Source organism: Schistosoma mansoni, assembly GCF_000237925.1.
Source record: "Schistosoma mansoni, WGS project CABG00000000 data, chromosome 1 unplaced supercontig 0010, strain Puerto Rico, whole genome shotgun sequence".
NCBI lineage: Eukaryota > Metazoa > Platyhelminthes > Trematoda > Strigeidida > Schistosomatidae > Schistosoma > Schistosoma mansoni.
This window is the reverse complement of record NW_017385987.1, coordinates 1,840,653-1,864,585: the sequence shown is the minus strand read 5'-3', so window position 1 is coordinate 1,864,585 and position 23,933 is coordinate 1,840,653. Positions and strand designations below refer to the sequence as shown.

General features: G+C 30.4%; 2 protein-coding genes across 2 annotated transcripts in view; both read left to right on the top strand.

The window, feature by feature from the left end:
- Positions 1-12,834: 12,834 nt before the first annotated feature.
- On the top strand, positions 12,835-13,461 carry Smp_019210 (hypothetical protein; the record flags this gene model as incomplete). The annotated part of the gene is made up of 1 exon (XM_018791981.1): positions 12,835-13,461. One exon carries the CDS (start codon positions 12,835-12,837, stop codon positions 13,459-13,461), a length of 627 nt encoding a protein of 208 aa, XP_018644887.1.
- An 8,463-nt stretch (positions 13,462-21,924) lies between these two features.
- Smp_132700 (nephrin, putative) overlaps positions 21,925-23,933 on the top strand; it is a gene marked incomplete at both ends in the record, with an annotated part of 65,946 nt that continues 63,937 nt past the window's right edge. The window contains one exon of the mRNA XM_018791980.1: positions 21,925-22,015. Within this exon, the coding sequence (XP_018644886.1) occupies positions 21,925-22,015 (91 nt within the window). The remainder of the gene's footprint in view (positions 22,016-23,933) is intronic.

The window sequence follows — 23,933 nt, the reverse complement described above, 5'->3', positions numbered from 1 at the left end:
TTTTTATATATAGTTGAAATCATGAGTCAATTGAAGCTAGACCACCATGGAAAACCTGGAAGCACTGGATGGCCGTTTCGTCCATGCTCTTCTGCTAAAATCTTTATTCTTACTCTTTTCAAAATCAGTAGAATTCAATTTGAATAAATTTCTAATAAATATTTTCAACTAACCTTTCAATGGTAATCAAATTTTTTGTATCTTCACTTTAATTAAAAAAAACTCATCAGAAAATATTCAGACTAATTTAAGTCATTTAAATGAACTAATTTTGTTGTTCATCAAAAATACAAATGAAGAAATCAATTTAGTACCATTAGAATTTGTAGATGTCTTTAGTTATTTAATGAAATTTTCTCTCCTTTAATTTTTCTTTTTTCTTCTTTTTTTTAAGAAGAATGTATTTTGTCAAAATTATGGTCATAATTAAATTCAAAAAAAATTTTTTTTATTGTAATTGTAATTTGTAGTATTGCCTAAAGAAATTGTACCATTTTTTGTTTTGTTTTGAATTTGAGTGTAAAAAAAACAAAATCGTTTACATAAAATTTTCTAAATTTTGAAATTGAAATCTATAACGTTTATAGAATACATTGAATCTATAAGAAATTTCGGTTATACAATGAATAAAGATGGATAGTGGCTAGCAGTGGAATCCAGGACGCACGTTTCGTCCTATTTGGGACTCGTCAGCTGGATGTACCTGGATCTCAGGGTTGATGTTCACTCTGAGACTCGAACCCAGTACTTTTCGCTTTAAACGCCATCATGTTATCCACTTATCTACTGAGTCTCTATAGCCACCTGCTTGTGCAATGGGGTGAAGTTATATTCATTTGGTGTTGTATACTTGTATCTCCCCATTGTTATTTAGGACTGCAATTGATCAGTCTCTTGTTGGCATATGTGGGTCCTGTGCGGACTGCCTCCATATTGCCTGAAGTCACAAGCTTTATAAGCAAAAAGACTGATCAATTGAAATCCCAAAAAACAATGGGAAGATAGAAGTATACAAAACCAAGTGAATATGCAATGAATAGTTTTGTATTTGTTATGTAGTTGAATTTTTTTCTATAAATCTATAATGATTACTAATTGTTTGTTTAGTTTACTTAAAAAAAGATTAGAAACTTTCTCAATTTGAGAGGTATTATATATTACTTATTGAGAAATAACGTTTCCTTATTATTAGATCATTTATCAATATGAATAATTTAATTTTGACTAAAAAAGTTTATAATGAGTAGTACTGGTTTATATAAATAATTAACGAATACGATTAGACGAAGAATAATAAAATAAGCTGAGTATAATAACTTTTACATATTCATTTGGAATGTAGTGAGAATATTATGACGTGTTTATTTGTCTAGACAATTAAATTATGGCCCTTACTGTCATCAGTTACTTACAGTTTCTGTCTCCTTAGTGTAGGCGTGTCATTTGAATAAAGCTGTCATGTTTGCTCATTCAAACGTCTAATCAGATGCAATTTTTTTGACTTTTTAGTCTATAAGAAAGGCATTATACCGGAAGAATAGTTTGTAATGATTTACTGATTTTAATTCTGCAATAATATTCATGTTTAAAATATCTAGATGGGTTGGTAATCAACAGTAAGTCTAAATAAACTTAAGTTCCAAAAATATGACATGGATTTTGTTAGGCTTGAATCTATTTATACTACTGGTGGAATATGATAAAAATATCTGAGAGAAAATTATGATACTATCATAGAATAATGGTAGATGAACATCCTTAATATGGACTATACTCAGCATTTCATATATAGCAATAACTAGCGGTTTGCACTCCTATTTTAACTGGTATGTTGCCAAAAATAAAAAAACATTCTAACTACTGCACAAACTGTTGTGTTAAAAAAGCTAAATGGTGACATCCAGTTTCATGTTACTTTAGTAAATAGAACTGACTAACTCATAACTTTCTAAGTTATAGATACTAAAAATTACAGTTTCAAGATGATGTCGGAAATCTGTTTTCTTTATTTTTATTAAACAATGAAATCAGTTGACGTCAGAGTCAAAATCATGTTTATTTAACATTGAAGAGCATTCGAAATGAGAAAATAAAAATTTTAGTAAACGGGAATATCGTATAAATCCGTTTTTAGAATTTATTTATTACTTCTGAGTGGATCACACCATCAGTTTCAGCTTCTTTTAACAAGTGGCAAAATAAATTAGACGGTTCTATATCAACAGTTTTTATAAACGTCATAATAATTATGTTGGTATTAAAAATACTTGTCGTTATTCACAACTGAAACACAATTTCAAATAATAGATTTAATCTAGGAGGTACATTTCATTCCATTCAGGACTTCTTAGTTGGATGTACCCGCATTTCCGCACAGGTATGTGATAATATAGACTCAGAATCTCAGTGAATAATGCACTGACTTTTGAATTGAAGGTAATGAGTGTAAACGTAAACACTGGTACGGAAAACGTCCAGCTGACAAGTCGAAAATACTGTAAAACGAGCATCCGAGATTTCATGGTGGAGCGAAATTCAATCTGTTGTATTAAACTTGTATTTAATTGACAACATAGATGAATTTTTGCACAGAATTTACATGTGATAACAGAGACTGATTAATATTCAGCATTATGTTTTAACAACAGGACAATTCAAATCACTTTTAATGATCATACAAACAATTTAAAACGAGATGAATTTATGTACAAGAGAAAATATTGGTTATCTAACAATCGATGTCAAACATTACTATTTCCAAGCAAGTGGAAAATTTATTTTGGCACAGAAGTACGTACTTTAACACCTTTTAGAATATAAGCATTAGATGTTAAAGAGAAATTCACCCAGAGAATCTTATTTCCCTCTTTAGTAGAAATAGTGTTCTTGAAGCTTTGAGCATTTTTAATTGAGTGATATTTACAGGAAGACATTGTAGAATTTAGTGAAAATAATTAATTCACTTTCATAAGAATTCAAAAGAGGAAACAGATGACGAGCCTATCATTTATCAATCCATTTTTTATTGTTGGACTGAACAGAAGGAGTAATAGGTGAATAGATGATAGTACTTTCTGAATATAATATTTTCATTGATTTTAATGACGTTTCACCTTACAATGCTCTTACTTTAAATAAAACAATATCTGGTTGGAGTCGCATATTAAAACGATCAGTGAAACAAATAATATGATTTCTCTAGAAGATTCAAATGAAATCTATGTGAATATATATCATTATCAGAACGAATATTGTGATGGGGATTTGGCGCCAAGTATAAAGAAGACGTTATGGTTAGAAATTATATCTAAAATAATCTCAACGATTAGAATTACAAAGTTTCATTCAATAAGCTTATCTGAACTTCTTTAGAGCAATAATTAAATTCAAAGAATATATGACGCATAACAAACAGATCTATACTAAAAGCTTATTTATTCATAATCAAATGTTGATTTTGTAAAGTGAAAAACGTGAGTCAATAAAATATGAAAAGTACGGAAAATTCACAATGTACATTTAAATTATTCCAGGTTTTCCATTGTGATTTAGCTTCAATCGACTCATAAATTCAACTATAAAATTACTAAGGTCTCCAAGAAACCCTCCCTTTCTGATAATAATCATCATGTGCTCACTAGTGACTGGCTTCAAGAGGTATTTCCTGGAGTTCTAGTGAGAAGCAGTGACCAGTGGAATTCAACCAGGTCTGTTGTCCGATATCAACTCACTGAAGACAAAGGTGGATATGTCGCTCAATTTTGTGGATTGTTTGAAATAAGTTATATTGACACCATTAGATGCCGGCGGGACGGGATCGTAGATAAGTACTGCTGAGGAGTCCCATAGTCGGATAAAACGGCCGTCCAGTGCTTCCAGGTTTCCCATGGTGGTCTGACTTTAATTGACTCATGAACCCAACCACAAAATTAACGAAATCTGTCTATCACCAATAATTTGTTAATCGCCCTGTTTTTTTCAGCAAAATAAAATTTTGACGATCAATATTCTGTATCCTCTAAGAGTGTTCAGTTAGAAAATTATATGTGCAGTTATTTTTATTAGTATCTAAATGATGTAAAAGTTTATATTGCTTAGGTAGATATGTTAAAACAAATAACTTATCTAAATGTTTAAAGAAATGAGGTCCGTTCTCGAACACAACGAAAAAAAGTGTTTGTTTATGTCTATCAGTCATATCATCTTTTATGATATGGGACTTTCTTGAAAAAGAATAGTTGGTTTATTACATTGAAAATATATTCATTTGCAAGATATATGTTTAATCAGTTTAATTTTATCAAAACTTATTTTGTATACAAACCACTAATACCGCATGCTGCACATTTCAAATAAAGAGATAAATCAGAGTTCTTTATCAATGAGTGATGTTAACATATGTGCCACTTTTAGATTTTGTAAACACCTTATGTTTAACAAAAATATCCCACCTACATCTAACTACAAAACTACTGAAAAGATGAATAAAAAATGAATCAAAGAAAACTTACCAAGAATAATACACTGTAACTTCACCATAATGAATCACTTTTTGACTCTCTACACGTGGGAAATTACCCTTTTTTTCAATAATTATAAGTTTGATCTTGTGAAACCTCAAAAATTCTTTAATAGATATTGATTTCTAACTTTACACTACCAAAATATATTGATTTTATAAAAATACTTTGATGTGTCAATGATAACCATTAACTACATTGAATATTTTTTGAAATTTATCTTAACCAGCATTGTGTCAATTATATACCATAGTTAACCTTAGGGCTTACTAATTCAACTTATATACATTCGAATGAGACCCAAATTAAAACGTAAGCTTAGTTGCTAAATAAATCATGGAACTGAAAATTTTTTCTCTTTTACCTTTCTCACCCTTTTTCTTTTGTTTTAGTACAATTATAAACTTGGTTATATATTATTCAAATACAAACTTTACAGAGTATTTAAAGAGAGTAAATAAGTAAAACTCGTATTTTTTTAATTTTGAATCTCTATTTTTCACTTATAAAACTGTTCAATATTCTGTGTCACACCCGGTATTATCTATTTTCTATGGGGTTTTAGTAGGAAAAAAAACGTAAAAAAAATTTACAAATAACTAATCTATTTTTCTATTTCAGTTTACTTTCTTTCCATATTCGAGTAAAAGTAACAACCTTTTGTTTACATTTTCAAGACTGATGTGTGATTCATATTAACCCATGACTAATTATTTGGGTTTTTTGATATATATTCAATAAATAATTTTTTTTCTCTCTTTGTCTAAAATACACTAAGTAGAATAAAATAAACAAAAAATAAATAAATATGGAAAACTGTTTTTTTGCTTCGATTAAAGTTTTCTTTTAGTCAATGATTCTATGACTATTCTATTATTGTTTTCTATGGTTGCCTATCAATTACAGTTTATTTAACATTTTACGTAGGTGTTTATTTTTTTTTTCGCTTTGAGATGTTTATTTCAATTAAAATGTCAAAAATTTAGAAAATTAATCTTAATTCACTTTTTCATTTTGTTTAAAACTTTAATAGAATAGGAAATCTTAATAAATAAATAAATAAACACTAATTGTCTATATTTTAATCAATATCTGTATCCAAGATGGTTCAAAGTTCTAAGAAGCAAGAGTCTGTAACTTATCAAGTCTATAAAGTTAGAGATTATTCACCAACATATATTATTTCATTAGAATCGTTCATTCAATTATGAACAAAATTGTATATCACATGACTACTGTTTACTATTATTGATTAAGTCATTATAAAACAAATGAATAAAATTTGTAAACAGTTTACAAATTAAAAATTACAGATCAGAGGGGGGTTTTGTGGAGAATTTAGTATTTTCATAGTTGAAATCATGAGTCAATTGAAGCTAGACCACCATGGAAAACCTGGAAGCATTAAACGGCCGTTTTGTCCTATTGTGGGACTCCTCAACAGTGCGCTGAAGACAATTAGTGAACGGTCGCTCAAGATCGTGGATTGGTTGAAGTTAGACATTAACACCGTTGGATGCCGGCTCAGTAGTTTATCGGTTAAGGGCTCAGGCTGGAGACTAGTAGGTCCTGGGTTTGAGTCTCGTGAGTGCGGGATCGTGGGTGCGCGTTGCTGAGGAGTCCCATAATAGGACGAAATGGCCGTCCAGTGCTTCCAGGTTTTCCATGGTGATCTAGCTTCAATTGACCCATGATTTCAACTATGAAAATTAAAAATTATCAAGAAATGTATTGATTAAAGGAAAATTGTTGGTGATACATGTTTGTAAGTGTAAACCAATGCCTTGAAATGTAAATGTTTGCTATTGCTTGACTTTGACAATGATCTTCACATTTACCTCAGTAATCTAATAACAAATAAGTAGAGTGTTGTATTTAAGTAGTTTTAAAATAAATTCTGTGAGAAAATTGAGTGTAAGTTTTTTATTTGTTGGAACCATCTAATAAATATTAACTCAAAGATCTTCAATAACTGCTGTTAAACGGTATCGTCATGGTAATTTAAATACGTGTTTCATAAAATGATGCACTATAACTGGGTTGGTGGATAAGGAGGATCTACCTAGGGGGTTAAAGAATCGTGATTCCAAATCAATAATGCACATAGGCTCCAGGATCCCAAGGGTGCAAATGGCGTATGAACCTATTGTTGGTCACCGGCTACCATGAGCTGCACCTGACGTTGCTACGCTGCCTTGTGAATTAGACCTTCAGATAAATGGCTCGAAGAGTAACACACTAAGAAAACCAAGTGCTTTGGTTCGGGTTGTAAACGCATTGAAACATAAACATTTCATATTAAGCTGTCAGAACAAACTGAATGAGCATCTAGTTTTCAATTGCTATAGTTCAACTATATTATAGACATTTTCAATCACCCAAAGTTTTAGGGATATGTGAGACTTTAGTCATCAATGAATGAATACATTCATAGCAATCATTATCACTAAGTAAATATTATATGATTCGTTAATTTTGTTGAAGTACTCTGATGGAGAATTTTGATCATGCTTGATCACAAATGAAAAAAATGTTTGCAAATAAGACTACATTTCTAGAAAATGTTTGGAAATTTTTTTCGTTTCATAAATAACACACAAGTAGCCTGTATTATGCTAAACGTGTCTGATTAGCGTATTTTTAAGCCAGTTTGTTTTCTACTGGATGAAGTCGCTAACCCCAGACCCAACCCTCCTCCTTTGTCCGGGCTTGGGACCGTCAGTAGCCCCCGGAGGAGCTACAGTTGGAGTTATGCTAAACGTGTCACAAAGTATTAATTATTTATCTAGTTTTTGTGTAAAAGTGTACTTGTGAAAGAAACTGTATCAACAGAACTGTTGGCTGTAGAGTAATAAACTATGGTTAAAGCAGTTAGTCCCTTTGATAAATTTCGATAGTGTAATAAGAATCTTCGTCTTCTTACTACACTATCGAAACTATGGTTAATTAACAACTGTTAAGCTTTATTCAAGATTATAAAAAATTGTACTTGTTTTGTAACAAATCGTTAATCCATATAAAATAGTAGGAGTAATACTTTCAAATAATGTTAAAATGAAACACAATATACCATCTTTCATCGATAACTATTAAGAAATAACTAAATAGATCTTAATGAATTTGGTAATTTGAATCCATTAATTTCATAAACTTAAATTATATAATTTTAATAGTTGAGATCATTAGTCAATTGAACCTAGAATACCATGGAAAACCTGGAAGCACTAGACAGCCGTTTCATCCTATTCTGGGACACCTTAGTAATGCTCATCCACGATCCCGCCTCATGATCTCAACTATTAAAATACTATAATATTTACAAAAGCCCTTCTGATACTAAATCATATAAGTTTGAAATTGTCGATATAGTGTGGAATAATATTCATCGAGCTAAAAGTTTTACTGGGAAAAAAAACACGAAAAACAAAGAACAAGACTAAATATTTCATTTTAATAATGTTAAATGTTAGCTTCAAAAAGCAACTATGTATTTTAAAATTAAACGATCAGGTTTAGAAGAATAATAATGAATAATTTACACTTTCTGAAAGTCTATAGAAAATGTACTTTCAAAATAAGAGTTTGATTTAACAATAGACAATTTTGTGAGTCGACTAACCATAATCGGATTCTGTCAAGTAAACATAACTCTTGCTCTACAATCATTTATCTATTCTGATTGTCCAATGTTAGTTCGACCAATTGTGGTGATAAATTGTTGGCAAATTCGTATAAAACTATGTTAACCTCTGTAGTCTGACCAAGAATTTCTGGAAAACCACCGACATAAAGGTTGTACATATTATCCATACTTGAGTTACAGGAGAGTAAACGTATATCTACCTGTCGAAGGTATTACTTATATACGAGTATACCATACTTACGACAGTTAACAGTGATCGGGAGAGCAACTATACACCTAATTTTATTACTACAGTGAATTTAAGTACACCAATTTTAAATATGTATGTTTTTTAGTGAACTGCTATCCACGTTATGATTAGTATGAATTTGATATAATCTCATTGTTAAAATTCACAAATGAATTTTGATCAGTCTCTCTTACTATACATACATCTCGTACAGATTGCATCGACGTAGTCAGTTTGTTATATAATTTATAGAACAGTTGAATTTTTAGCTTGCATTTGAATCCAAGATGTGCTTTAAGTTCTATTTGGAAGTTGTCAGCTACATATATCTACATTTTGTGTTGATGTTCACAAGTGGACCAGGATTCTCTGCATATTACTTCGAACGTTAAGACATTATCCACTGTGCTGATAGGTCCATAAATTCACTATCACGTTGGATTTGTTGTCGCATGGTAAACGAAGGGCTGTTTCTTGAAGTTGAAGGTGCTCACTTCGAGACTCAATGTTGACATTACCACTGATATACATTAGTAGCTACATTATTATAAAACTAATCATAGACACATAAACTGTTTGCACCGACGATATATGAAGTTATATGTTTCATTTCAATAAAAACCTTATTCCAAATGTAATTCAGTCCTTTAAACATTGCGTTATTTTAAAAAAGTACACACAGATTTTCTAAGATGTAAATAGTCGTTCCTTAATGTATTAATGGTTTCAAGAAACAAATAACTTTAAAATAGTGACTTCTGATTTATGCATTAAATTGCAGAAATATATTTTGTCAGTAAATCATTTACTTCTCAATAACTGGTGTACCTATGAAGAAGTGACTTACATTAAGTCACGAAACGTCAAAAATACGATTTTTCTAGTCATTGGGATATAGCAATAATATATTCGTTATTTACTAGTGTGACTGTAGTCAATTCCTGATACTATTCACTATTCTAACTGTTTGTTAGTTCTTTTTATTGATAACTAAAACCGGTATTACGTCAGATTACTGGACATATTTTCACCACATTTTATGAACTAACCCCCTACTATAAAGTAAATAAGTCAATAATTGGCAAACTTCATTTTCTTACACATACCAATATGATTTTCAAGATACTATTCTTTGTAATTTTTATATTTACTCTTCATTTTCTCATCATAATCATATATACTACTTAAACTGCTCCATTTTAATTACTTTTCTACATATGAACATATATTACTTATCTTTTATCCTTGATTAGTTCTACTTTTAATAAAATTAAATAAAAAAAAACAAAAAAATATAAATTTGATCTAAACAAAAAACAAGTCAAATACTGTGTAGATACAAAACAAAAAAAATAGAAACTTTATTTCACTTTTATTTTTCGATCGTTTAAAGATTAAATAAACAAATAATAATAATAATATTAGGAAGAAGATGATGAAGAAGAAGAAGCAGATTAATTTTGTAGCATTTGGAAAAGAAACAAACAAAAATAAAATTTTCTTTTGTGCTTCAATTGATTGAGTAACTTTTCTATTATTTTTTTAAAAAATTTTAATAACTGAAGTAACGTATGCTTCATTGGTCTGAAAAGCTATATATATATACATATAAGGAAGAGATTAAAGCTGAGATTCCCAATCATTTGTTAATTGACCTTAACTATAACCATCACTTTAACGAAAATATATTCGGCTGAAATTAAAATATTTCACTGTAATTATTAACTATGCAGTTTGTATTAGAATCTGTTCAGTCTGAGATATTGTATCTCTGTTTAGTTAAATAAAATAACTATTATCAGAAGGGGGTTCTGTGGAGATCTTAGTAATTTTATATAGTTGAGATCATGAGTCGATTGAAGCTAGACAACTATGGAAAACCTGGAAGCACTGGACGACCGTTTCGTTCTATTGTGGGACTCCTCAGCAGTGCGTATCTCACAATAGGACGAGACGGTCGTCCAGTGCTTTCAAGTTTTCCATGGTGGTCTAGCTTCAATCGACTCATGATCTCAACTATATAAAATAACGATTAGTTATTTTCATATTCCATAAAGTTACTAACTTTGGAAAATAATAAAACACATGTTCTTTATATGATATAAAATAGTAGGATAATTAAAATAAGTAGATAAACTAATTGGAAAGCTAGTGTTGAATAAGATAGAAATTTTTTTTTCAAAGTTACATTCAGTTCTTTGTAAAAAGAAATAGTCAAATAACAGTTCGTCTAATGTTCTAGATTCAGGATCATTACTAGTCCTGATGACTTTCAAATTGGAATATTAACGTGGTCTAAAAGCATAAATCATTTACGATTTGCTTTCCTGATATCCACAGTTTATAAAAAAAAAATTTCAATTCTGTCTTTTGAAGACATCTTCAGCATAAAAACCAAATTATTAGATTCAATCTAAACAATATTTTCGGGTTAGATCTCTATGTGAAATAAACAATTCAGCGTGATTTATGATTATTCATAGAATATGAATACTGGTAAAGAATAATTACTTCGTTTATAGGAATAACAAGTAAAAAACGGTTAACGTGATGAATGTACTGTGACATCTGTTGCTATGATTTTTTACATTTACATGCATATTCTATTAAACGAACTATTATGATGGTCTTTCATGATACAACTTGTTATATTTGAAATCAGCTTGCTGTCTATTATATTCTCAAAACGTCATTATATAAATTTTGACTACCGTCATAACATTATTTAAGGAATATTAGATGGTTATACTGTCGTAAATGTCACAACAAGTTTGTTTCAAATCTGTTCAGTACGATTAAGAATATATGAACAACTAGAAAACCAAAATCTTAATTTCACTTACAACCTAGAAAGCTCAGTTTTTTCGTGATAACATGTAGAAGTTACCACATAACAAGCAGATTAATTGTAACAGTAAAGGTAGGATGTTCATCACTATCATCATAAGTATTAGTCATAGCACTAATATGAATGATACTAAAATATTAGTAGAATAATGAAATGACAAGATGTATAATACATTTTAACATTAAAAGCAGATCATAACTTCGACCTGAAGAAATTTCTGATTTATGTATGGACAGCTGAACCTTATAAATTATTTTTAAAGAAAAATTAGAAAATTTAAGTCGATCATTTACTTTATTTACAAATCAAAACTAACAGACCAATTGTCTGATAATGGTTTTCGTTTGAAAGTTATATCACTATAAGGATCACTGAGTAATATGGGACGATAAACAGTTGACCTGGCTATCTAGTCTAATGTTTTTCAGAAGTTTACACACATGGCTACTCATGAAATGGGACCTCAATCCATTTGACCCTCAAAAATGTTATGATATCTTTAAAACACTGATTCAGAATTTGGTTGAATACATTTTATTTCTTTAGTTATGTATTTAAACAAATATTCGTTGATTAACAGTCTTTTGATCAGTCTCATTTCGGCCTGAAAAGTTACCTATATACTGACCCATATTTCTACATACCTTATATGCAAACTATATCAATTCTCTCATGAACGTTTGACAAATCAACTTCATAGAAGATATTCACGTTCTCATTAAAAAGGACCACGGTCGACCCTTGACCTATAACTTTTATTTGACATCGAATAGATGTTTCTGTCAAATTTTCAAAATGAAGTAATGAAGTCCTTTAAAAGTAGACCGTTTATCATACTGAAGTGTGAGAAATAGTGAACAAACTCTTCATTCCGTCCTGCCAGTTCTACTTAACTATTCAGATAACTGAACCAGAGCAACCTTGAAATACTGTCAGCAAATTAAATAAATTCAATAACAACAAATTGCCAGCAAACAAATGAAAAGACAAAATTTAGACGCACGAAAATAACTGAAAAATACATTCTTAGAAAAGGAGTCAGGAATATGTTAGATTGCTCACTTAACCTGAGGCCATATGCTTTTCTTTTGTTTGTAAAAGGTTGCTTATTTTTACAAAAATGTTAAAATAAACAGGTGAATATTATTTATTTTAAATATGTGATGCATTGGAAAATCTATAGACATAAATGTTCTCATCAGACTAGAGTGAACCAAAAACCCAAAAAATCTTTTCCCTAGACTAATATGTGAAAAAATATTCTACTTAAATATGATTGGTTTAAAAGAAATTATGTCAAAAACGTATACTCCTCAACCCAAAACTCCAGAATCAAGACACATTTCTGGTTTGAGCAATGGCTACTTACTAACTAACTATAGAAATGATGGTTTTGAATATGTTTATTACATAATAAATAAAATCTTTTTATTCTGGAGTAATGAAAAACAACTGGGATATTTTAAATTTTAAGAAATTTCTGTTTGTTGGTGTTGAAATGGTGATATACTATGGAAGAAGTCTATGTTTAAGGGAAGAAAATGTGAATCAAACATTATTTTGGCGAAGTGGTTACATAGTTTAATGTGCGAAAATGTGTCTGATTTTAAGATTTTGCAAGAGAATATGGATAGTAAGAAGTGATGATAATGAGGTCTATTCCATCGAATCAATTATTCCTCGCTGTTTAAATCATTTAATATTATTTGCGTTAGTGTTATCAACCCCTTTAAGCATTCAGTCGACAAAAAATATTCATAAACGTCAGTTATACTCGGATACATTAAATTTATTTACTGGAAATATTTCTAAATTACCTCCTGTTGGATTACCTACTATTGTAAATTGGCGTACTAATTTATCTTTGGATTTTTTTTCTATGTCTAAATCTAAATTCAATCGAACAAAACCAATTCAAACAATAACATCTAATTTGAATGTATATCCTCATATGGTTATGGATGTAAATAAATCTAACAACGATGCAGGTGGACTTATATCTCAAAGAATTTCTTCTCTACCTAAATCTTCATCCGCTTTTGTTGATCAATCTGGTCCATGTACGCCTGAAGAGGAAGCAAAGAAGTCACAATGTCTACGAGAATTACCAGCTGAACGATATGAAGTGCTTGAAGGTGAAACAGTTTTAATGCGGTGTCGTGTAGCCAATCAACGGGGAAAAGCACAGTGGCGTGCTAGAAACTTTTTATTAGGTGAGTAAATTAAATATTTCTACGACTGTTTTAATTAATAGATGCTTTTTTATTATTTGTATGACAGTTTTCAATTACAAAGTAAAAGTAAAACAGTAGAAAACATCTATGAAATGTTTTAAAACCTATCATAGTGTCTGCAAGATATCATTTATGACATCTGAATATCTTGTACTTTTTGTGGGTCAATGTGACTACTGTAGAGTTGAAAAGAATAAACGTAGAAAAATACTGTCGAACATCCACTGGTTCTCAGTGGTTCTCCGCAATATAACTTTTCATTAAGATCGTTCGTTAGTTTAGAGGAAATAAAATCACTTCCGTTGATTTATTTGTATCGAAAACATAAAACTGTATAAATCACAACTTTTAAAACACACATTTTATCCAGATTTTTCGATGAAACAGACATACCATGTGTAATATTATTAATTCTTCTCTTTGCTTACAAAAGTATCAAATGCAGAAATGTTCAATGTTACCACTAAATTGTAAAAATTATTATGACGTAGTAACTAATACAGTTCGAAACATAATAATACTGTAAACGTCAATAGTCATCAATAGAGAATATATAATACATACGATTAATCAACATTATCTTTCATTTCAATTATGAAATAACCAGTTATTGTAATGTATATTCTTTTTTAAGATGATACAGAATGCATTAAAGATCCTACGTAAATAGGTCTAATGAAAACATGGTTGTTTAAAATATAAGTCGTTTTCATGAAAGTCAACTAATTCATCATTAACAATAACATGAATTGTTAAAATCAAAAACCTCCATCAGTTTTTAGGATATTTAATGTACATAACGAGAAAATATCTACAAGAGAACAATATAACTTCACTTAGTATTGTTTGTTTAAATTTTCCTATTGATGTTTAGGACTGCAGCTGGTCGGTCTCTTATTGGCATATATGCATACTGTACGTTTTACCTCGATATAACCTTAATTTTACAAGCGTTATAAGCAAGGATGGTTGGTGGCTAGCAGTGGAATCCAGGGCGCGATGGCGTTTGAAGCGAAAGGTACTGGGTTCGAGTCCCAGAGTGAACATCAACACTGAGATGTAGGTACATCCATCTGACGAGTCACAAATGGGACGAAAACCGCGTCAAACTGGATTCCGCTGCTAATCACTATCTATCTTTGCTTAGAACAATATAACGTTTTTCACTATAATTTTATAGTCATTTATATACATTATTAACACAGTATCATTTAAATTATTGATTAAACGTTTTCAATGATCTATCTTGAAAACTGGAATGTTATTCACGTGATTTTAGATTAGATCAATTAAGCATCTTGAATATTTAATTCGTAGTTAGACGTTGATGATGAAATCTGCTTAAGGATGATGAATGTATTTCACTTGAATTTCATTTCGAAAATAGTTTTTAATAAAACTGTTGGAAAACTGTTAAAAGAAACAATGCAGATTGTAGGTGTATTACATCACAATCTACAATCACTATATACAAGTATACCTGTGATTTTTATCTAATAGTTAGTTAAAAAATTGATTTTCTTTGCTGATCTTCATCAGTAGATAGTAGATGATTTAAGAAAGTAAAATGTATGGTAGCTTGAATAATTTGTGAGCAAATAACAAATGTGAACATTAACGTCTAAGTGAAATCTAGGTAACCAATCTTCAGTGAAGCGGTTATCATGTTACTTTATGTTTTAAAGCCATTTTCACTAACACTACTGGTAAACACTATTAAGTATGTAGATGGAAATCTAATTTTGAGAGATAAATTTTTGTTAATATGTTTGAGGACAGTTTAACTTGAAAAAAGAGGTTGTTTTTTTTCTATTCGAATAAAATTTTAACAATAATGTCTTATAACTAGTCACTTAAAGTAATTTTGTAATTGCTTTCCTACTGGTGACAAAATATGAAGTTAGTTATCAAGCTAATGGATTGCTGTGAATCTAATTATGTTTATTTATCTATTCGTTGGTTATTCTATTTATTCGATAGTGAAGATAATAACACCAGTTTGAATTTAGATGGAAAGTGAATGAGATAGAGATTTCTCTGTCATTAGCTTCAAACTTAATATATAGATAAACAGAACAAACATGAATCAATATTATCCACTATCCTAGTTCACACTATATCGTTCCACCTGATCATATGAAAGTAATTTGAAATAAATTATAATCAAGTAAAATAATGTTCCAAAAGCCTCAAAATTTATAACACGTACATTTGAAAATACCTTCTTGTCTGACAACACAAGTCCTTTGATGGTGGATTAGATTTAAGTATTATGATTGTAGTTTTCTTTGAAGAGAACACTGATTTTGAACACTTGTGGAACAGTTGAATGTATAAATTTGCAAACTCACTTAGGCGCCGTCTTTCCTCCTTTTATTATTTCGTCCCGAATGTTCTACATATTTAAGAATTCTAAATTATAATTTTTGGTAAAACGTTTGTCATTGCAGATATATAGAATCCCGTCATGTTGTAGATAAACTGGAACTTCAGTTTCCGCATATAACTTATCATCATATATATAATAACGACATATTCCATTCCACTTGCCGCTTTGTGCATCCACATACAATCAATAGACTATTCAGAATATTCTATTTAGTAAGACGAAGCACATGGTAAATTGATTCCCAAACAGGAGGAAAGCTCTTAAACAAACCAATAAGTAAGCATTCATAATGCTGCATAAGCAAATGTAACATATTCAGATCAGATTTCAGGTTTTTGGGGATATCAATAGTTTTTCTCAACGTTTTGCCAACTGTTTTGTAGTTGGACACATCCAGCAATAAATTAACCTACTTTAAAGTTTATTTGAACTGAGTAATTATGAATCCTATCTGTTTGCATTTACTCTGTATTATGAAAGGTTTACAACCTATTACGATGCTAAACACTCAAATCTCAATACAAAATACGTGACTTCTAGCTTATTTTCTCCCGTTTCTACACTTCTGAAGAAAAACGAGCGACAAATATATTGCAATACTTACATTTATTTCCTGCGAGTTAGAAAACGTAGTCGTAGAATCTAAACTGCTTATTAGCTTACCCCAGCGAAGATGAGTAGAAAATACTAACTACTGAAAAATTTTAATGATTTTCAAATAATGACAATTTAAATGTATGTTAAGTCGAAATAATTTGCAATTTTGAACTATTGATGCTGAAGAGTAAAATTATTATTATTATGGTCAAAACACTTGAGCAACATTCGAAAACTGGTAAAAAAGCAACCCCCCCCCAATAAATCAAACTTTTGTTTTTGCGTCCTAAAGCAATCTTTTCTCATCTGACACCTGACAATATCGGTGTTAAAACTTATCACTCTCTCTTCAATAACTATTTTCCAACAGAACAAGAATTAATTGACGTCTGTATTTTGTAATTATTAAGGGAGATATTCATTTATACCTAAACTGTTTATCACAGTTATATAATCCCGTGTCTTTTTATCAACACATAGATGTAAACCTAATGATATAAAAGGTTATGATCCTATCGTTTTCATGTACTTTCAAGTTGGTGATAAAGAAGCTACCGTTTTTCATTTTATTGAATATTCTATTTGTGACATTAAAATGACAAGCTGAGCAAAAAAATATTTCTTTTCAATTAGCTCTTCATTAAGTCTCTACACTAATATATGTGTTTTATAAGTGAGTAGAAAGTCCATACTAATTAGATGGTTGTGAGTCACTTTATTAAAATAATAAACGGTTAGTTACATAACGTTTGGAAAATTAAAATAATGAGTATAACTAAAGTGAATTGGCATAATTCGTTAATTATCACAATTAGTTACAGAATTCAAATTGTATGTAAATATTATTCTTTTTTTGTTATTTATGAAATTGGTAAGTAATTAGTAGGACGGATGAAGTGAAAATTAGATAATATGATTTACAAAGAGGTTACGTAAGATTGGAATTAGAAATGTAAGTGTTAACGGAATCGAATTTTAAGATAAGGGAAAGAAAGGTTCTGAAACATGCAATGGTATTTAGGTAGAACACCTGGTTAGATTCAAAGGTTTTGGTGGAGTTTTATTCTCTGAGCTAGATGGTTTGGTCGTGGAGCTTTCACCTTTATTCTGAACGACATCATCAGTACAAACTTCAGGCAGAAGTAAATTGCTCAAATTTTTCTATATGAGCCTCACACGTAGTCCTGTAGACCATGATCTTTATTGGCTGTTGCTGACCTTTAACCTGTCATTGTGTACTTCATTATTTTGATAAAAAAAATAAAGGATAATGATGAAGGCTCCACAACTAAACCATCTAACTCAGAGAATAAAACCCCATCAAAATCATTCACCTTAGCTAAAAATCTCCACCATCTAAGATTCACAGGTTGTATAAAAGTATCCTGTATACAAAACCTATGTTTTTTTTATGAGTATTCCTATGGCTTCTGCTATATGTAAGAGTCGGATTTTGGAAGCATAGGGTACGTTAAGTGAGATTATAAAGATAATTTGAAACGCCGATTTTTTATCTATTTAGTGACTGTAAAAGATGGTGAACATCGTTTTAGGATGTAAATGTAATTGATAAAAAATGCACTTACATTGGCTTGTAGTATCAGTTTATTTGTTAAGCCCATATACTTTATCCTAGCTACTGGCCAAGCCAATTCGCCTATCCATTATGAGTCATATTTTGATCTTGTTAATCATTTGCTTATTAACCTTGAGTACTTTTTATATGAGCGTATATGTGTGCACACTTCGTATCTTATTCATCATATGTCTGTCACTCATTTTTGTCCGACTATAAATGTTGATTAACGCTTGCTTAAATCGAGTTGGCTTCCCAGCCATCTCCAATACGCATCATCTTTCGCCTCGCTCTCGAGTTGGCTTCCCAGCCATCTCCACTGCATGTCATTTCTGCCTCGTTCACTTCCTTCGCTTATTCGCCTGTTCACTCGCTCGTTGATATTCGCTCAGGTGTTGTTAACTTTCTGACCTGAGTTATTCGACAATAAACTGTAGTTGCTGCTATCCTTTGTCTTCTGATTTTACGCACCGTTAAGATTAGAATCATAACGGTTATCGAAGTAAACGATTAACGAATCGCGGCACTACAGGCTGAAATAAGTAAATAAAAAATATCTGTTCAGTAGAATCACAACAAATTAGAATCATATATCATTGTCATGAACATTCAGTTAGCAGTGAGCGAAATCTCAGTATTAGCGAGTATTTAAAACCAAAACAGTTAAATCATTATCCCTAGGTCTTTAAAAAAAATTGATAGATCTACTGAAAATTCCAAAAGCATTAACTTAATGTTATTTAATTTTTGTACTGATTACTGTCTGAACTACTAACTTGCTTGATTTCCATTTGACATTTGCCAGTGCTAATACTAGTGACATACCTTCTTGATTATGTGAATTATAAGAGTGTATTTTTAGAGGTTTTTCTATAAATATCAGTAGACATTAATAATGGTAAACGTTCTGTTTTGAAACATATAAGAATAAGACGACTCCTTGGGACATAGCAGAGGGTTGAGTCTACATTCATTTACTAAGGTAATAACTAAAAAATCTTCAAACATAATCTCAGATAAATACATATATGTTCTGAAGTAGAATCATATTTAACTAATGTGTCCATTCATATACAAGATCATATTTGAGTCATTCAATCACATTTGGCCAAGATGCTCATACATCAATTCAAATAAAGTTTGTATATATATATATATATATATATATATATATATATATATATTGTCTGAAATGATAAGTTTATATGCACTACCTTTTTTAAAAAGGGAACCTACATTTGATGCTCCCGTTAATTGAATGATAACTCATACCCTCAGTAACATAGATCTTTTTACTCCGTAAGCTAATATTTTTTGAAGCATGATTAAAGTTTATGCATATAAATAAAGAATGATTAGTAAACGTTCAGTAAGCTTTAGCCTAGATCGAATGTAGCACTTTGTTTATTCAGCTTAACTCGAATCAAAAAGTATACATATACCGCATTATTACTACCTTGATTATCAGTCAAAAATGTGCTTCAAGTGACAATAATTTTCTGAGTAAATTTGGCTGATACGATCCATAAACCGAAGTAATTTTCAGATGCACTGAAATGTGTTGAGCATACTTGCAGTAGTATAAACTACAAAAGATGATAATTTTCTTTCCGATTTCACTGGATCGAAATATAAGTTGATTGAGTTTGTTTTATACTTAGACGAAAACTGATGATTATTTCCTTATCTTAGAAGGAAATAAATTAATTCATTCAACCACAGATCACAGACTATTTTAACATTACAACTGATCAAAATGATTTTGGCTTGGGTAAACATCCTTCGAATAAGTAATAAAAATGTTAAGAACTAGATACTGTAATCAAATTTTCTCCAGACTTGTGTAACAAAATTTAAATTAAACCTATGTTGTGATAGAAAACAATAAAACAAATAAATTATGCTCCACTTAATTGAAAAAAGAAATTTCAGTGGTTTATATCTTTGTCTCCTTTCCATGCTATTAAGTGTTGGAACTCGATTTATTTCTTTATCGTATTCTCCTACCATCACTTCACATTCCTGCATTAATTTGTCCTATTTGTATCCATATAATCTTGGCAACATTTAATAACTTGTTCTATTTCTCTGTTTACCCAATAATTTAAGTTAGTGTCTTGTTAGTTTCATATCTTCAGGGACTTTTTATTTGACTGAAAAAGCAAATAAAACTATAAACCTTTATTTGGCTATTTAAATGTGTGACAAGCAAGAAAGACTCAGATATGTAACTAACGTTCAAAGAATATTAATCTTATAATATTTCATAATATTTTACTTATCTTCAAAATTGTTAGTTTACAGACAAATGCTACTCTCAAAAGAAAGTGATAATGCTTTATCACAATACATTTGTGAACTTTAATGTATGATGTTATGTAATTCATTTCCCTTACAAATTACATACTTTCACTTAACGTTTTATTTTCATCTCCCTGTTGGAATGTATTTTCCATTAATTCTTGTTTACATTCAGCAAATGATACCTTTGTTGATATAATATACCGGAATTACACGAAGCAAATGTACATACTGAAGCTGACAAACCAGAAAGTCAATAGTGTTTGATTACTTTGAAGACACACATAGCCGATCAGTAGCTTATTTGTATCGCTCGATAGTCAATTGTTTTGTTTACAATATCGAGAATACGCACATATGGTAATATACATTTTTAAGTTAGAAAATGTTGTCAGCATTGATTGAATACGTCTGGCTCAACCATTTACTTTTTCAGAACATTTCTCTGAAACTTTAAAACACCGCTGAAATTTTTTAGGTGTTTATGAACATCGGATCTTTTATACTCGTCTTGGTTCAAGATATTTGACGAGTAACTCTGTTTTAATGAGTGTCACACCCTGACAACAAAACCCTCAATATTTATTCGGCAGTAAAGGTAAAATAAATGTAATTTCAATCAAAATCCCTATCTCTTCAAAGTTAAAAACAGACATAATTAACAATATGATAGCAATATAGACCACTTAATTTGCAATAATCACAGATATAGACCACTTTTCAGTGACATTTTAATGTCAGAATTTCTATAATCTACAGTAAACTTAAAGTGGATTCCTTTTTCCTAATTTTTAAATTATAAACTAAGGATACCTACTATCAAAGGAGTATATTTCTACAGAATTTGTTTGTGGCGGTTGGAATGCCTTATAAAATCATGCGTCAATTAATTAGATGTTTATCTGGAGTAAAAAAACTGACAGTTAGATTCAATTTATTTAATAATTTGCTTATTGATCTATTGTAAAAGAATATGTAACAATAGAATATCAACATAAATGCAAGCTGTTACCGACTATTGTAAACTTTGGAAGTGATCATACTGAATTACAACTACGTATGAATAGTGGAAATCCAGCTAATCAAACTTATATAAGGAAAGAAATTTAAACTAACAGATAAAATTGTTATTATCAGAAGGGGTTTTGTGGAGATTTTAGTAATTTTATGGTTGAATTCATGAGATGATTGAAGCGGAATCGTGGATACGCACTGCTGAGGAGTCCAACAATAGGACTAAACGGCTGTCCAGTGCTTCCAGGTTTCCATGGTGGTCTAGCTTCAATTGACTCATGAATTCAACTATAAAAGATACAATTGTAATAATTTAATCTATTTTTATTTGAATCTAACTTTTTATGCTAATAAGCAATACGTGTTTTATGTAAGGAATTAATTTAATATACAATATAAAAAATTATAACCATCCAAATAAGATGAAAACGCATACCACAAGTAGTCTTCTGAATATGTGGGAGGATATAATTGATTTGACTAAGGTTCTATGTTCCGTGTATACGTAGACAGAGCATGACCGAATATTATTATCTTTGAAGTATTACCTGTGTATAGTATAACCGTTAGGTGATGTTGGCCAGTTTCAGGTTACATTCTAAAAGTTCACTAACTGATGGACCTAGTCTAAATGGAATCCAAAGATATAATGATTATCAGACAGGTGAAAACCATTAATTTTAAGTTATGCGCTTACTATAATATAGTCTTTTTCAACTCTTGATTCATAGTATTTCTTCATGTTTTTGATGCAGCACTGATTTAAATTCCCTTTCAAACTTGCTTTTCTATGTTTATTTTTCTACTGCTATTACTGAGTTTTGACACCGTCAATTTTCACTATGTTAATAAGTTGCCACTTTCTAATTCTAAATTTATAGTAACTCATGTTGATTTAGATGTATACTGGTCTACTTACTATTCACAATCGACTTAATTAAGCTTGTTTTACTTGAAATGTTGATACATACATAAAATGGTTGTTAAATACTATATATATATATATATATATATATATATATATATATATAACATTATATAATGAATACCATGATGGTGAAATTTCCATCATCCCTAAAAAAATTAGTTGCCTCGATCAGTCGGACAAATCGGGATTATCGAGATGATGAATAGAATATTTCCACTTTTTACCTAAACATTTTTTGAAGCCAAAATTATTAAGTAATAAAGAGAAAAAAAATTAAAGTTTGCGTGACAAAATAAAATTTACTAAAATTCTATTTCATTCATATATCATAATGATCTATAATTGTGTATTGAATACGATAGTAAAGCTTTTCAAAATAAAGGACTTCCAAATTCATTTAGTTTTACAGTTTCTACGCCAGTATTTCAGCTTTGTTCTTATTTCCTTGTAATCATATAGTCAGTTATTTAAACTTGTATTTAAACTTGAATTATTATGAGTACATTATGAACACAGGTACTATAACTCTTTTGGTTTTTTTAAAGAAAAAAAATTATATCCGAAATTGGCATGTGACAGACTGTCGGTAGATTTTATTCCAACTTTCTCTCAAGAAGGTTTGTGTATCTAATCTCCATTGGGCTTTAAATTTTAAAACAAGTAATATTTCACAAAAATCTCTATCTCAATGATAATAATTTTTGTTATTCAAAGCAACAGATTTCGATAAGAAATTTGTGAATTTAATATAATGTTTTAATTAAATAATTACTTTTTTGTGATACAGCCCCCAAAATGTCCTGGTACGGCCGAGAGTGGGGAGAGTCCGCTCTCCCTCTCCAAATGCTCTCACATGGCCACGCGTATACAGCCTCTTTCAGGGGAGTCCTACTCACTGCCTTCTCGTGGCATTACTGTTGTTTACGAAATTGAGAGGACGAAAAGCGAATGTCTGAAGCTATAACCAGGTTGGTGGACATGGAAAGTTCACCTATGGGAGTTGGAAAACCCTGATTTCAAAACAATGGTGCACATGGGCTCCAGTATCCTGAAGGAACAAATGGCGTATGAACCAATTATTAGTCACCGGCTACCATGGGACTGCATCTCCTTACGATGCTCCACTGCCTTGTGGGTTAGACCTTTAGGCCAAAGGCTCCGGGTGTGGCCCCTTAAGAAAACCACCTGCTTCAGATTGGGCACTTGAGCAGTATCGCAGCCCTCACACAAATCAAGTGAGATTTATGTGGCGCATATGTATCTGGTACCCCCTTGTACCAATATTTATGTGTATAAATAAATAAATAAATTTTTGTAATACAACAATCTTTGAAATTATACATTTGAACCTCAGTTTGTTGGGCCCTTGATTTTGGCATCAACTAGATCGGACTATGTTGTTGATGGGCTCACCACTTTAGGAGCTCTGGAATATCTGATTCCAGTTCGATCGGACAGATGATTGTTATCAAAACATGCATATCGTCAATCCTTGTATATAATTCTCGACTGAATTCACGTTAGTGAATAATAGGATCAAATAAGTCAAATACGAGAATGAATTTTGAATACAAACATGTTTTGTTCGCTCATTGATCTGGATAGAAAATTAGAGGGGCAAAGCAAAGGATGCAAAGAAAAGAGAACGAAGAGA